This window comes from Mastigoproctus giganteus, chromosome 11 (genome assembly GCF_048544385.1).
Source record: "Mastigoproctus giganteus isolate SK-2022 chromosome 11, ASM4854438v1, whole genome shotgun sequence".
Lineage (NCBI taxonomy): Eukaryota > Metazoa > Arthropoda > Arachnida > Uropygi > Thelyphonidae > Mastigoproctus > Mastigoproctus giganteus.
The window spans coordinates 89,514,289-89,528,408 of record NC_143585.1 but is presented as its reverse complement, the minus strand read 5'-3'; the positions used below and the strand labels follow the sequence as shown (position 1 = coordinate 89,528,408).

Sequence of the window (14,120 nt, the reverse complement as noted above, 5' to 3'; positions counted from 1 at the left end):
AAAGCTCAGCTGCGTTACTTGATGATAATCCCTTGTGGGAAGGCAGTTAATGGAGGCTGCTTCTTTTGTTACTTTGATATACTTCGGTTTCCTTAAATGGCAGTTAATCTGTGGTCAATAGAGAGACACACCAGACCTATCAAAAGAAAAATCGTTCCGTGTCAGATGTTTAAAATATAAAACACTCTCACAGTCAGATAATTAATAACCTGGTTAGGATTGCTGGTACTAGGTTACCGTCTTCTGTGCACATACCACTTACTAAAGGGCCTTAGACATCTGAAAAATAGATGGTGATTCATTTGTCATTCAAAAACGGATACTCAGTCCGCAGACAGCAAATTAGTCTTATGTACAACGACATCTAGTTTGGAAAGTAAAAAGTACGCGTGTAAATACCGTTAAAATTTCAGATAAAGAGCAAAAAAGGTTGTCGCTATTTGTTTTGCACAAAAGGGCAAAGATTATGGAAGAACACTCATAACAAAATAATGTATGCATCAACGCATGACACTCAGTTCTCATGGTGGGATTAACAGATGACGAAACGATACCAAAGTATTGTTAAAATATATTATCAGGGTGACAACAAACGCGGGTAAGATAAATCGATCTTCGGATGACGACTTACAAGGAATCTTTCGCTGCTTTTCTCCTTTGACAGACGCAATGATTCACACACTGTCCAAGTAACGGGTGTATTCTCTTTCGAGCGCTTCGTGTGGAGAATATACTCTCGACACCACAGAACCGTTTTTATAAACTACTTCCGGATAGAAAGGAGGAAGCGCTTCTGTCCAGAAGACAAATGACGAACCGCACTCCGAAAAATAGTCTGGCTGCCCAGCATCTATAGCCACAGTACTAGGCTCACGCGACCAAGTTCCATCCGAAGTGTGGCCACCGCTTCGGGAGCTTTTTCCTTCTGTGGAGTTCACCCCTATTGGAAAGTGGGATTTCACTATTGTCTTAGCAGTTGTTTTGGCAGGATGTGAGGGGCCCCGCGATTTACGTCGACAGTGCACAATGATCACGACAATTATGGCAATGGCGACTCCAAGTGAGATGGGAATGACGATAAGAAGGGGTTTCACAGACATAGAAGGGGTGTGTTGGAAGGTTTTCGGCAGTTCTGGAACTGGAGTCCTCTCCTCTGTAAAAACAAGCAAACAGAAAAAGTCGTTAATTGTGTTTCATTAAGCCATCAATTTTTTTTTAATTGCAAAAATGGGTGTAAAAGAATTGGTCAATAAAATTTCTGCATAACCAGTTCACGTGGGATGGTTTAATTTATCAGCAATTAGGTACCAATTTTACCTACCAAAAATAAAATAAATAAATTATAAATTTATAAATGAGTTAGACAAGTTAATTCTTTACCCCTAATCTTAAATGATATGGATTAAAGAGTAAAAAGATAAAGGGATTATTGATTAAGTATGCATTACCTATCTAATCAATTCGTAATCTAACCATCATTATTGAAATTTAAGCTATTTGGAGAGATCAATACGGGACAGTGGAAATGTGAGATTCAGTGGGAAACACGGGCGAGTCGCCTTCCATTTGACACCAATGACTCGAAATATTCGCGTTGGCCGTTCTTTATATACACTTTCGAGGTAGAGCAGTTGATATAATCACCGTGCTTCCCACACCGCTTGGAAAAAGCCTGCATTTGAATGGCATCAATGACGCGAGGAATTTTTATGGGCCTTTTTTCAACGTCTTGGCAGAATTAGTCAGTCTCAATTGAGGGTAGCATAAAAATCTCCCTGAAACTCGAGTTTTTCGTCGAAGAAACCGACCACAGAAGATACACGCAATTCACAGACACAATATACTGACGTCTTATAGTCTTAGTTGCTTTGAGTCTTAACACACATACATACCTCACAGAATCCAATTTTAAAAGATTCAGGAGATCCATTCACATCTGTATATTTTAAAATTGGATTCTCTGAGGGAAGATACTGACCCAAATTTTTCATTTGTTACTCTAATTTAACTACTTTTTAAAAAAGGCGGAAATATGTTGCACAACAGAGAAAGAGAGAGAGAGAGAGAGAGAGAGAGAGAGAGAGAGAGAGAGAGAGAGAGAGAGAGAGAGAGAGAGAGAGAGAGAGAGACCATCCGTGTAGCGAAATGATATGCTACAAAATTCCATGTGTTCTATGATCGGTTTGCTGCACGCAAAACCCTAGTTTCCGGGAGAAAAAACCGTGCTGCCCTTTCCTGAGACCGACTAACTCAGCCACTTTGTTAAAAAGACCCATAACACTACTCGCATCATTAACGCTATTCGAACTTAGATCTTCCACACTGTGCCTAACTATACGTTAGGCACAGTGTGGATTCAGTCAGAAAATAAATTACATTAATCTCTCTCCCTCTTCCAGAAACTTTCTAAACAGGGACAGAATTTGAGCGACAAACTCTTTTTTTTGTACTTTGCTTTTGTTGTGTTCGTACATTCCCTTGATACATGAGATTCTATTTTAGAGCTTTACTTGTAATTTATTGTGAATATTTTCAATTTCTTTACTTTCTGGAAACATCCATTAGAGCATTCCGTTCCAACTGAGGGAAATATTTTGTCATGGTCAGCAGATTCCATCAGTCTGCTATTTACTGCACGTTCTCTAAGCCGATTCATAGAATATGCAAAAATGTTAAGTTTAAATGGGTTCTGTCTGTTGCATCTAGCTTCTATTGAAAAGAAAATATTTGAAAAGTTTCTACTTTAATCAACCAGAAACATTTTTTTTATCAAAGTTTAAAAAAAAAAAACAAAAAAGACACCTAAAAGGAGATTTTTGTTGTATTTAATTAAACTTAGAGCAATATTATCTTTAAAGTAATCCAGTTCAAAGTAAATGTTTTCTTTCGCTGAAATTGTAACATGTGGGTAACTTTTACTGCTCAACGTGTACTTCGTGAAAAGAAAAACTAGTAATAAAGATCAGCTGGGATTGGTTTCTTTTATTACCGAGCAATTCAAACTCAGGAATAAGTTCATTTAAGGCTCTTCAGTAGTTAAACCTCTCGTCGTTGCCCACAACGATCTCTCTGCGCTTCCCCACAGAATGAGCACGAATTTACAAATAGAGAGTGTACAAATAGCATTTACAAATATAAGTTTAAAACGTCTTTTGTGATAATAGTTGAAATAATGGCTTTTGCTCCAGCAAACAAAACAGCAAACCGACTGAAGAATCCATAAAGCAAACAGCAAACCGACTGAAGAATACATACAGCAAACAGCAAACCGACTGAAGAATACATAGGATGCTGTATATTTCAGTTAATAGTTATCGCACATATGCAGAAAACAGTATGCAAAGGGTAAGTATAAAATAATTTCCCTTGATGAATATTTTTTAAGTTAGTATCATCATCCAACAGTCCATGAAATGTAACTTTTTTTTCCAAGTGCAAACGTTGCACTGGGAAACATTTTTTAAAAATTTCCCTTAAAACTTCCCCCGAAAGAGCGAATACATTAATTAAAGTGTTCGTATAAATTTTTAAAATGGTTGGAAAACTCGTTTGCTGTGACAGTATTCAATATTCCTTCTTCACGTTCTTCTGAATGATGTAATGCGATGTTCTTAAGACATTCTCGCAAGGGAAGAGTGGAGGAGGTTGCTTCTATACCTGTTATTGGTAGCAAATTTCAGGAGGTCGTCATCAGTGCTCTGATTACCATTGGGTTGAGCAGGAATCTGTCAGATAAGGCAATCCTATTGGAGTTAGGGATCAGCACACAGTCGTAGCTTCATAGAACAGGATATTCACCTCTTTGTAAATTTAATTGTTTCATTAAGCTGATTAACTTTAGCTAAAATATTCTTTAAATAAATAATTGATCTTTATCGATAGCAGTAATTAAGTTTTTTCATCTATTCTTAAATTAATTTGTTTCCCATTTTTTATTTATTTTACGAGGAGGGATTCAAAAAAGATTTATATTCACCCAGAAGTAGTTGTGATAGAAAGATAAAAATTTTTATTGTTTGATACCTTGAAATCTCTACAGCAACCACACAAATTTTGGTTTCGATCTGTAATTCGTGTTTTTTTTCTTTGCAGCGCTGAATGAAGTGAAGTGTGGCGAAGAACACATACAAATCATTGACTGGGTTCCTCTTGCTGCAAGGGAAAACATCCAAAACAATCCACAAAGAAATAGTCACTATTTATGGAGAACGCTGCCCAGGTTACAGTGTGGTTGCACATTGGTATAAACAATTAAAATGTGGAAGGACCCCAAATCTCAGTGCGTGATGAAGAAATCCCAGGACGCCCAGCAGTGCTATAACAGAAGAGTGTTGAAAAATCCACCAACAGTTGCATATTCAGAAGTGTCTGCTAGATGAGTTCCCAACTTCTGAACCCTTCTCAGAAGAAAGAAAGGGCAAAATATGTATATGAAATGTTGTCAATGTGCCAGGAAAAGCAAGAGGAGTTATTTTTAACGGCTAGTCACCATGGATGAAACTTGATCCAGAAACTGAACAAATGTCAAACCAGTAGAAGCATGCAGAATCATTCCCCCCCCAAAAAAAAAGGCAAAGGTGCAACCAAGTGCTGTCATTTTTTTGGGAACAGCATACGTAATACTAACAGATTGCCTTCAAAAGTGCTGTACTGTGACGACGAAGTATTATTCCCACCGTCTCATAAAGCTGTGTGCTGCTATAAAAGAAAAAAAAAAAAAAAGACCTGGAAAGCTGTCAAAAGATGTGCATGCCTCCTCCACGATAATGTCCCTGCGCGTTCCTCCATACTGCAGTGAGGTATGCCCAGGAATGTGGGTCTGAAATATTGAAATACGCATTCTGCTTATTTCCCCTTGCACCATCGGATTTCTTCCTCTTTCTTGCTATGAAGTCCTTTGGAAAACACTTTACTGCTGATGATGAGGTGATTCATGCTGTCCAATCGTGGTTTGAAGGACAGTCGGAGGACTTCTACAAAACTGGCCTGCGGAAGTGTATTGAGAGGTAGCAAAAATGTGCAATTTTGTCTGGGGACTATGTGGAAAAAATGTAATATATAGTCTTTGTCCTCTATCGCAACTACCACTGAGTGAATGCAGTCTTTTTTGACTTCCCATCCCTCGTAGCTCATTTATTAGTCTGATGATAGGACCCGGAAAAGATCTTGAAACCAGGTTTCGTAAAATTCAGTGAAATTTGATGGTAGTAAGTACTTAATAAACTAATTTTGAAAAAATATCTACTTGTAAAAAAATTCCCACTTTCTACCTACTTAATCTCTTAGTTATTGAACTTGTGCCTTGAACAATAAGGAATCAATATAATTAATTATCTTTCCACGTCTTTTGATATACTTGTTTTCGTATTTCATTTCCGATTATCTTCTTGAGATGTATCGAGTTAAAATGCTCACGAGAACTTACCACAACACGTCCATTTGTGAAATGTACTTCCTGGTCAAACTGTTGTTCATCAAGAATACAAGTCGAGTAGCTATTTGTTAATGGCTGTTGTCTTAGGTCTCTGCAGATCAGCGGGACAATAAACCGGTGCAGCTAAGCTGTCTAGGGGGTTGGACTGTTCGTTTAGTGGGATGCGAATGATCCTTTTGGGATGACTGCATCATAACTTTATTGGCGATATTACTAATGAAATAGGGTCCGTTGCTATGACAATTGGTGGTGGTAGGATAATGAAGGACTTTTGTTTGGATTACGATGGAACGTGTTAATTAAGGAAAGATGGATAGAGAATAAGACTTTGAACATTAATTCCGGATAATTTTTTTTTGTCGAAAATTCTTTAGAATTTCTAAAGAACCAACCAAATAAAATGTTCTTGAACATTTTATTTGGTTAGAGCTTTTTATGTGCTAAGGTTTTTAAGGACAAGAATAAAGCATATCACAGATAAGTTTCAAAAATCTTTCGACTTCCTTATTTGCATGTATTAAAGCTCATGGTAGTTGTAAAGAGGGTTTTGTTGTAGGGATTTAGGGGTATCAGCAACTTAGGCTACATTGCGCCTTATATGATATGTCTGTAAATGTCCTCTGGTCGATTTGCTGTTTGATGGACGGAAAACCCTAGTTTTCGAGAGAAAAAACCGTGCTACCTTCGCCTGAGACAGACTAACTCAGCCATGTTGAGTTTTTATGGGCTTTGGGCTTTTTTAACAACATGAAAAAGGAGCATAAAAATTACTCGCATCATTGACGGGATTCGAACTGAGGTCTTTTCTACCCGGTACGGAGAGATGGTGATTATACGAACTGTACTACATACGAGGACGGTAATTGTCAAGACGTAATTCTAAATTCAAACTCACTTTCGATAAGTATAGTAGCATAAAACTGCTTCTTATCCAAGTGAGTTGACTGTCTTCAGTTCTAATCATAGTAGTGCAAGGAAGCCACGGGATTTTGGTACTGCCCCCCCAAACCCAAGTAGATAAGAAAATACAAATTATGTGCTTCCCTCCCTTCTTACAAAGGTAACTATCCAGTGGACCTTAGAACTTATTCACACTGTCAGCCTCAACTACCTGTGAGGGAAACTTGTTCCTGCAATTAACGACTTGCTGGCTAAAAGACAACTTCCTACAATCTAGTTTAAACCTCTTCCTCTGTAATTTGAATTTATCGCTCCGAGTTCTGGAATTCTTTATAACAGTGAAAATTCCGCCTTCATTCATTTTATTAACCCTTACAGAGCCTTATAAACCTCAATCAGGCCACCTCAGAGGTGCTTGGTTGCCAAGTTTTGTAGCCCACATGCTAATTAGTCTTTCCTCATACGGTCGCGTTTTGCCAATATCGCCATTCGAGTTGCCAGTATTTGGACCCTTGCAAGAAGCCTAATAAAGGCCGCCGTAGCCTAGTGGTCAGGCGCGCGGGTGCATAAGTACACGTGCCTTGAGTGACCGGGGTTCAAGCCCGTGACTACTGAATACGGTGCTGTTTCTTGTATTCTGTCTATTTGTGAACTCCTCTGACCGTTTGGTCGTCCCGGAGTATAAACAGAAAATTTATTATTATTATAATGTATTTTTTTCAGATGAGGTCTCCATACCTGAACACAGTGTTTCAAATGTGGTCTTATAATTGCTTTACACGGTGGGACTATGACCTCCCCCTACAGGATAAATGTTCGATAAATCATCGATAGGACACCATGGGCTTTCCTGGCCTATGTTTTAATGCAAAATTAAAGGTTTTACACTTGGGGAATACGAAAATAAATTATACACTTGGTGGGATTGAATTAAAACATAGCTGCCTCTTTTCTGACCATTCTTGTGAAGTCTGTTCAATTCATCCTGAAGGAGCGCTGCCTGGCACCGATCATTAACGACTCTACCAATCTTTAAGTAGTTTGAAAATTTTGATATCATGCCTTCTATCCCTTCGTCGATGTCGTTTATGAAAATGAAACAAAACAGTGGTCCAAGAACCGATCATTGAGGACCCCACTCCTGACACCAATCTCTTTTTGCACCAATCTGAAGAATATCCATTAATCACAATCCTCTGCCTTGTCCCCTGCAACCACCAAAGCAGTATATCTTAGAATCTTTTCAGTAATCTCAACATGTTCCAGCTTATACAGTAACCTCTCACGAGGGACTGATCTTTTTTTACATCCTAATGGGTTTTTTCCCTCTTTATCTAAAAAAAGAAAACTTTATAATTCTTGCACTGCCAATTTACCTCTTGACATACCGAAATCATCCCACTCAATGCCTCTTTCGGTTTTTCTGCTTGAAGAAACTAAGGAAATCTTGAATAATCTCAGTCAGAGAAGGTCACGGTATTTTTTCTTTAGTATTCCTTAAAAATATGCTACAGATACTGTCCTTATTGTTTTTTTGTATCTTATTTGCTGTACGGTAATTTCTTTCTTTATTTATTTTTTTTATATTTACATCAAGTAAGTGTTCACTTCTCCCGGTTAAGGCAGGATGTGCCAGGCGGTGGGCACACAAGTACATTGCGGGCAAGCTCTCTATACCAATAAAAGGTGAGTCCTCTTCGGCAGTGCTCTAAGGAGGGAACTCTCTATCACGTAACACTCATGATGAATTGAATCTCTCACTTTTATGTAGTCGTTGATGGATATCCGAATTCACATCACATGAGGACGTGGCTATGATGGAGAGTTGTTTTCCAGTAGGCTTTCTTCACATATCCTTCACAATACTCTTTCAATTGATTGAAAGAGTCGAGCATGTTCGAGCATGTCTAGAATTTTATTATTATCTTCAACCCTGAAGTTATAGCTTCAACCCTTTATAAAGTAAGATAAACCGATTTAAAAACTTTAATTTGATTGATTATCAAATACTGTATATGGATTTCATCAGAGACAACAAGTATCAAGGCGAAAAGGAGGCATTTGTCTTACGTTATTTGTATGTGTCGAAATTCTATAGAAAACTCTGACGAACCTTAAGAAATTACTCTAGATTTTTCAAATTGTAAAGGCCTTTTAAGAAGGTTCAATCCTCTGCCTTTTGTGGTTGGATGGCCGCTCCAATACTGGTCAAAAGGTTTGAAGATAAAGAGATATCTATCATCAAGTATAATGAGAGACCAGACAGGCTCTTCTCCTTCTGTCAATAAGGTATCGCTCTCAATGCTACGATTCTCAGATGATGGCCTCCTTTGTTACAGCATGACGCTCCTTAATGCGTCTTATGAGGTATACAACGTCATTCATCACTCCATTTAACTCTTTTGAAGTACTCAAAGACTTCTGCGTTTTCCTCATTTATTTCGTTATGCACCTTTTACATCAAAATTGACGGAGAGAATGCAGACTTATTTCAGTACTCTGTTTATAATACTTATAGAACAGATCGTTCTAGGTCTGGTGTCACGATGCTTGGAAACTTGCGGCTGGGTTGCTTGAGTCCTTTTAGAACATGCACTGAGACAATAAATTGAGGACTGAAAAACTAAAACTCGATAAAATAAACTATGTAATTTTCGCATGGGATCGACTAACTCTACCGCGGTGTGAAAAGCTTGCATTAGTTATGGACCTGGACCTTTAAGCTAATCAATGGATTCGTAGATCATTCTGTGTTGATCGTTTGTGTAAAGTGTTAGGGTCACCCGAGAACTAACTCGCCTGCCCATGTGTAATATGTTCGCCCAAGGTTCCACCTCTCACGGTGTGAAAAAAAGCTCATAAAAGTTCGAATCGCGTCATTGAAGGGATTCGAACCCAGCCCTTTTCACACAATATGGGAAGGACAGTGATTATAACCAGTGAGCCAGCCACTCACGTGGACGCTGATGCATGTATGCCAATATCATCCGAACAGTGGCGTAACTATAATTTTAAGGTTCCCCGATGGCCTCTCTCTCTCTTTATTGCCATGAAACGCCAGTAATGATATAATAATGCATTATAATAATTCACGTGATAATAATATATTTTTTTATTTCTCTTTCGAGGCACCATAAACAGTTTTAGTCTAGAGGGTGTAATTACCATATGTTTCTTCTCACTTGAAAAGAAGTTTATTGGTTATTGTTTTCTTGCTTCACAGTTTATATTTGAACCTGACGGTATACATTTCCAAAGATTTCTTTCCTGTACATATTTTCTCTCGGTTAATGTTAAATTATTAAAAGCTTAAAAGTATTTGCTGGAAAAATTTTCCCCAGAGTGTTCGTACTGCACTTCAGTTTTGGTTCTTCTCCATTTATTCTCAGTGGCATCACCCGAGGGCAAGTTACCACTTACGGTGCATCCAGTCAGTCTGTTAATAACTGAGCCAGAGTTACAGTATCGCTCTTGAGATGGTAGACGGTTTCCGGGCAATCCAATTTAGCTATCTCAGGAGCCAGTATTCCATGCCATGAGTCATCGGCCCTTATCATCATTGATGATAAGGGCCGATGACTAATTGATGCATACAGTGGAATTGGCGTAACACATTTAACGATGAATTGGGTTATTAGGCGAGGGTTTCTGAGGCCGATGAGCTCCTGTCTAGCGATCAAGATTGCTGCGTGCGTCTTCTTTCTTACATATTCACAATGAGATACGAAGGTTAGTCTTTCCTCCAGCTTAAATCCCTGGTCAACATGTGAGGGAATGTTTTGTACTCTGGCACCATTCGCAAAACTCGTGATTTCATTTTCCTTACTTTTGTTGTTGAAGACCATTTGCACAGTACTTTTCATTTAGTTTCAAACCAATTCAGTCTATGTATTCTTCCGTATTGTATTGTTTCCTCCTGTTTTACACTGAAGCACATTTTCTTGCTCTGTAGAGATAACAAAAAGATTTAAATCATCGGTTTAGGCAACGAATTGTTTACAGTTTTGAGCTAAAAATGGTACAAGTGCTATCGCAAAGAGTGTCGGAGAAGACACCCCCTTGTGGCACTCTTCTGGTTACACGGTAAGTGTTATTTTGTTTCCGTTAATTGCTGTAACTTGTATTTCCTGTAGGATGTCAGTTAGAATTCTTAAGATGCTTGCTGTTATGTGAAAAAAAATATATATGTATATACATATATAACCACTATTTATTATTTAATGCTTGTTGTATCCGTGTAATGTTTCATTAAATTTGTTACAGTCAATCTATGTAGAACAACAGAGTGTATTGTGGTCTGTCCTCAAAAGCAGAGCTGATTGATGGTGTTTAAGAATACTTTTTACAGAGAGTGTGTCCAATCGCAATAGGCCTGAAACTTTTACTGGATTTAGGGTTGTTGATTTTTTGAATTGGTTTCACATGACAGCTTTTCTATGATATTGAAATAACACCTTCTTTTAGTATTCGTTGGAAGAAGTGGTGGAGCGGGTCGTTATGCATGCACTGCATATTTTTATCACGAAGAGGGGGAACTGGTCCGATCTTATCGCTGATTTATTATGGAAACTGTTAATAGCTTCTTTCAAGTGATATTAATTTCATGTCATACTGCGTTTACAGCTGTAGTTTGATTAGTGTCTGCGATTTCTATCTCTTTATTATATCCTGCATCCCACGGATGCTTTCTTTTTCACTGTTAATCTGGTTTTTTATTCAGGGGTATTCCAAACCTGGCTTCTGTCCAATCTTTAAAAGGCTGATCCGACATTTCTTCTTTGTTACTTTTGTTTACTATTCTCTTTTCTTTTCTTAGTTTCTCTCTTGTAATCTTATAGTATGCTTGTGTCATTCATTTGAATGAACTTCGCCCTCTCACATTTGTACTAAGCTCGATCAGTTGAGGTTTAGCTCTTTTCCAGTTTCTGTGTAGTTTTGTTTATTTTTTAAAAAAATTCTTTGACTTGGGGAGTAAACCAAGAACTCGCTCTTTCTTTAATACTTTAGCTGCTCCTTTATAGGCAATATACAAGAGCAATTGGAAAATCTCTTCAATCGCTTCTTCTGTAGACACTCTGTATAGTCTTAGAAAGTCGTATTCTGCAAGAAATATCGAAATGACATCGCTTTTAATAAATTTTGTGGAGAACATCACATTCAGTTTATTCTGCCGATATGCGCTGATGTTTTGGTCAACGACTTGTCTTTGAAGAGCAATTTCAATTGTAAGCGCATAGTGATCAGAGGAAAATCCCATGGAATTGTCATTAAATTAATGTATTATAATAGACTAAACCCAGCCACTGAACCCGTCCTCTTGTTGCAGATATTGTTAATTGCGTCAGTCCAAGTGCTTCCACTGTAATGTCTAGCTCTACTTTTGCATTTTTTTAGCCCTCGTGGGTAGCACAGTTGGCAGAATAGCCGTCCTCCCCACATCGAGTGTAAAAGACCTGAGTTCGAGTCCTGTCGATGACGTGAGGGCATATTCAGATCCTCCCCTCATAATGATTGTGTTCAGATTTACGTATAAATTTGATAGTCAGGTAAAAAACTGATTTTAGACTTCTCTCGTATGTTCCAGTGGCATGTAAATTAGACCTATTTGTATCTTTCCCTTCTCATCTACGAATGTGGCAATTACGGCCACAAAGTTTTCTGAATGAGAGCTTTGGTCGTTCAAAATCGAGAAGACCTTTTTAAATAAAATCATTACTCCTCCATCTGTTCCCTCTTTTGTTCTGCTTCTCTCTTGCAATAAACGTATAGCCTAACTGTTTGCCATAGAATTCAGTTGATATTTTGAAGGCAGGTCTCTATCAGACAGATAAATTCGAATTCTGAGTTTAACAGAAGACTCTGCAAGGTGAGAAGTTTGTCAAATATGCTGCGAATGTTTTATAGAAAAAGAAAGACTTGCAAATTTTCTTTCGAGTCAGGTGAGGCCGTCATTAATTGCTACTGCGTTGATAAGGAGTTGAATACTCTAGAAGAGGGCCTTGTGGATCGTTCCGTTTAACGTTTAACTAGGGTGCCACTGGGCCAATGTTTCTCTCCAGTGGTCGTGCTAAGCAATTAATCGGGCATGAGATAGTAAAAGAGGGATATGCAGGAGGTCTTGTTCGTATTTGTCTTACTTCAGCGTCGATACGCACATTTCCCTGACGACACTCGGGGTAATATTAGGGTTAATCCAGGAGAAAAATATTTTCCCTCTTTTTTTTTTTCAGCGATGATGTTGTCTTCAGCTAGACATGAACGATATCCGAATGATAAACGCCGCAAGGATAATGAAATTTAACCCGTAGATTGCCATTTGCCCTATGGAAACTTTGCTGAGTTGTCTTTTTCAGTGGACCTTTGTTTGTTGCTCCCGTCGGGGGGGGGGGAGGGAGCAACAAAATGAGCGACGGTAGGTTTTTGCGACGCATGGGGATCTGAGGGTGGACTTTGCATCTTTGCTTCTTTTCAACGTGAACTTGAAAGCGAAGCAGAGCTTTGAAAAGTGGTCTCTGCTCTGTTTTTTGTTTTGGAGTTTGAATTCCTTTTGTTGTAGGACTGGTTTTCAGTAATAACTATAGTTTCAGAGGGTATCCACTCTTTGCAGAGATCAGCATCTTTTAATGGTCTCCTAATTTTGGCAGGAGTTGTGGTTCTGTGTGTGCATGCTCCTTCATTTTCTTCCTTCTGAATTGTCAGCTGAACCTTAATATCTAATGCTCCTAAAAACCCAACAACAACTACTGTCATATCTGATGGTTGATTTTTGTGAATGAGATTGTAAGAGCATTGGCCAAATACTGTGCTTCGCTTAATTCTCGAGGGAGCAATATGGCCTTAGTTGCTAATGCCCCTAAAAACCAAATAACAACAACATAAATCTCGAGAAAAGGCGTAGCAACGAAAAAAGAATAAATTTCTGACTTTAGCTCCAGGCAGAGTTGCAGCCTTAGAGGGGGTGCGACCTTGAGTAGGTTTATTAAATTCGCTCAGATGTATAGTCCCTCGTGGTTAGTACAATATCCATAATCACTTCTAGGTGATATTAGCATCAAGACCTTTATCACATCCTAGGAAAGGCGTTGGTTGAAATTCCGTCTCGAAGAGAAGAACTTGGAACTTCTTTGTTTTTATTATTATTTTTTCGTGGCCGAATTAGTTGGTCTCCAAAGAATGCAGTATGGACCCCCTTTCTCTGTAATCTTGAGTTTTTCATGAAAATAGACAAACCGGCCACTGAATAAACAAACCCAACACAACCCTATACTTGGACAATGAAAAAAAAAAAAAAAAAGAAAAGAAAAATTTAAACATCGTCTTGGTGTTTAGAGGATTCCAACAACTGCAGGATTCTTTGGAGACTAAAACTGGCTCTGATATTCTCTATAACAAATCTGCTATTCTGAAAGTGCGTACAAACTGAATTATCTTTGGTTCATCGATTGCAATCTTCCACTTGCCTTATAAAACTCTGCTATTTCCAGTGGGCTCCTATTTTTGGGAAATCGTTGATCATTATCAAACTCCTCCGTTCTGCATAATAATGCGATCGCAGCAAGATCACCGATACGAGTAAAAAGCGTTTATGATATGCCTTCCATTAATCTTTCTTTCGGATTTAGATGCATTCCATCTTATCCCGTTTTAGTAATTTAGAAAATCCATTTTCTTTAGTTTTTCATTTTTACAGCAATGGTTTTATATAATGCGGCTAGATGGCGCTACAAACTGTAATGGCACCATCATTTCAACAGGCGAATAACACCATTAAAAACACACACCAGGA

The 14,120-nt window shown here is 38.2% G+C and overlaps 1 protein-coding gene across 1 annotated transcript in view; it reads right to left on the bottom strand.

The window, feature by feature from the left end:
• Positions 1-223: 223 nt before the first annotated feature.
• The window catches only part of LOC150078243 (fibroblast growth factor receptor-like 1), a 106,975-nt gene continuing 93,078 nt past the window's right edge, over positions 224-14,120 (bottom strand). Inside the window, exon 8 of the mRNA XM_090384823.1 lies at positions 224-1,153. Within this exon, the coding sequence (XP_090240949.1) occupies positions 675-1,153 (479 nt within the window). The 3' untranslated portion in view covers positions 224-674. The remainder of the gene's footprint in view (positions 1,154-14,120) is intronic.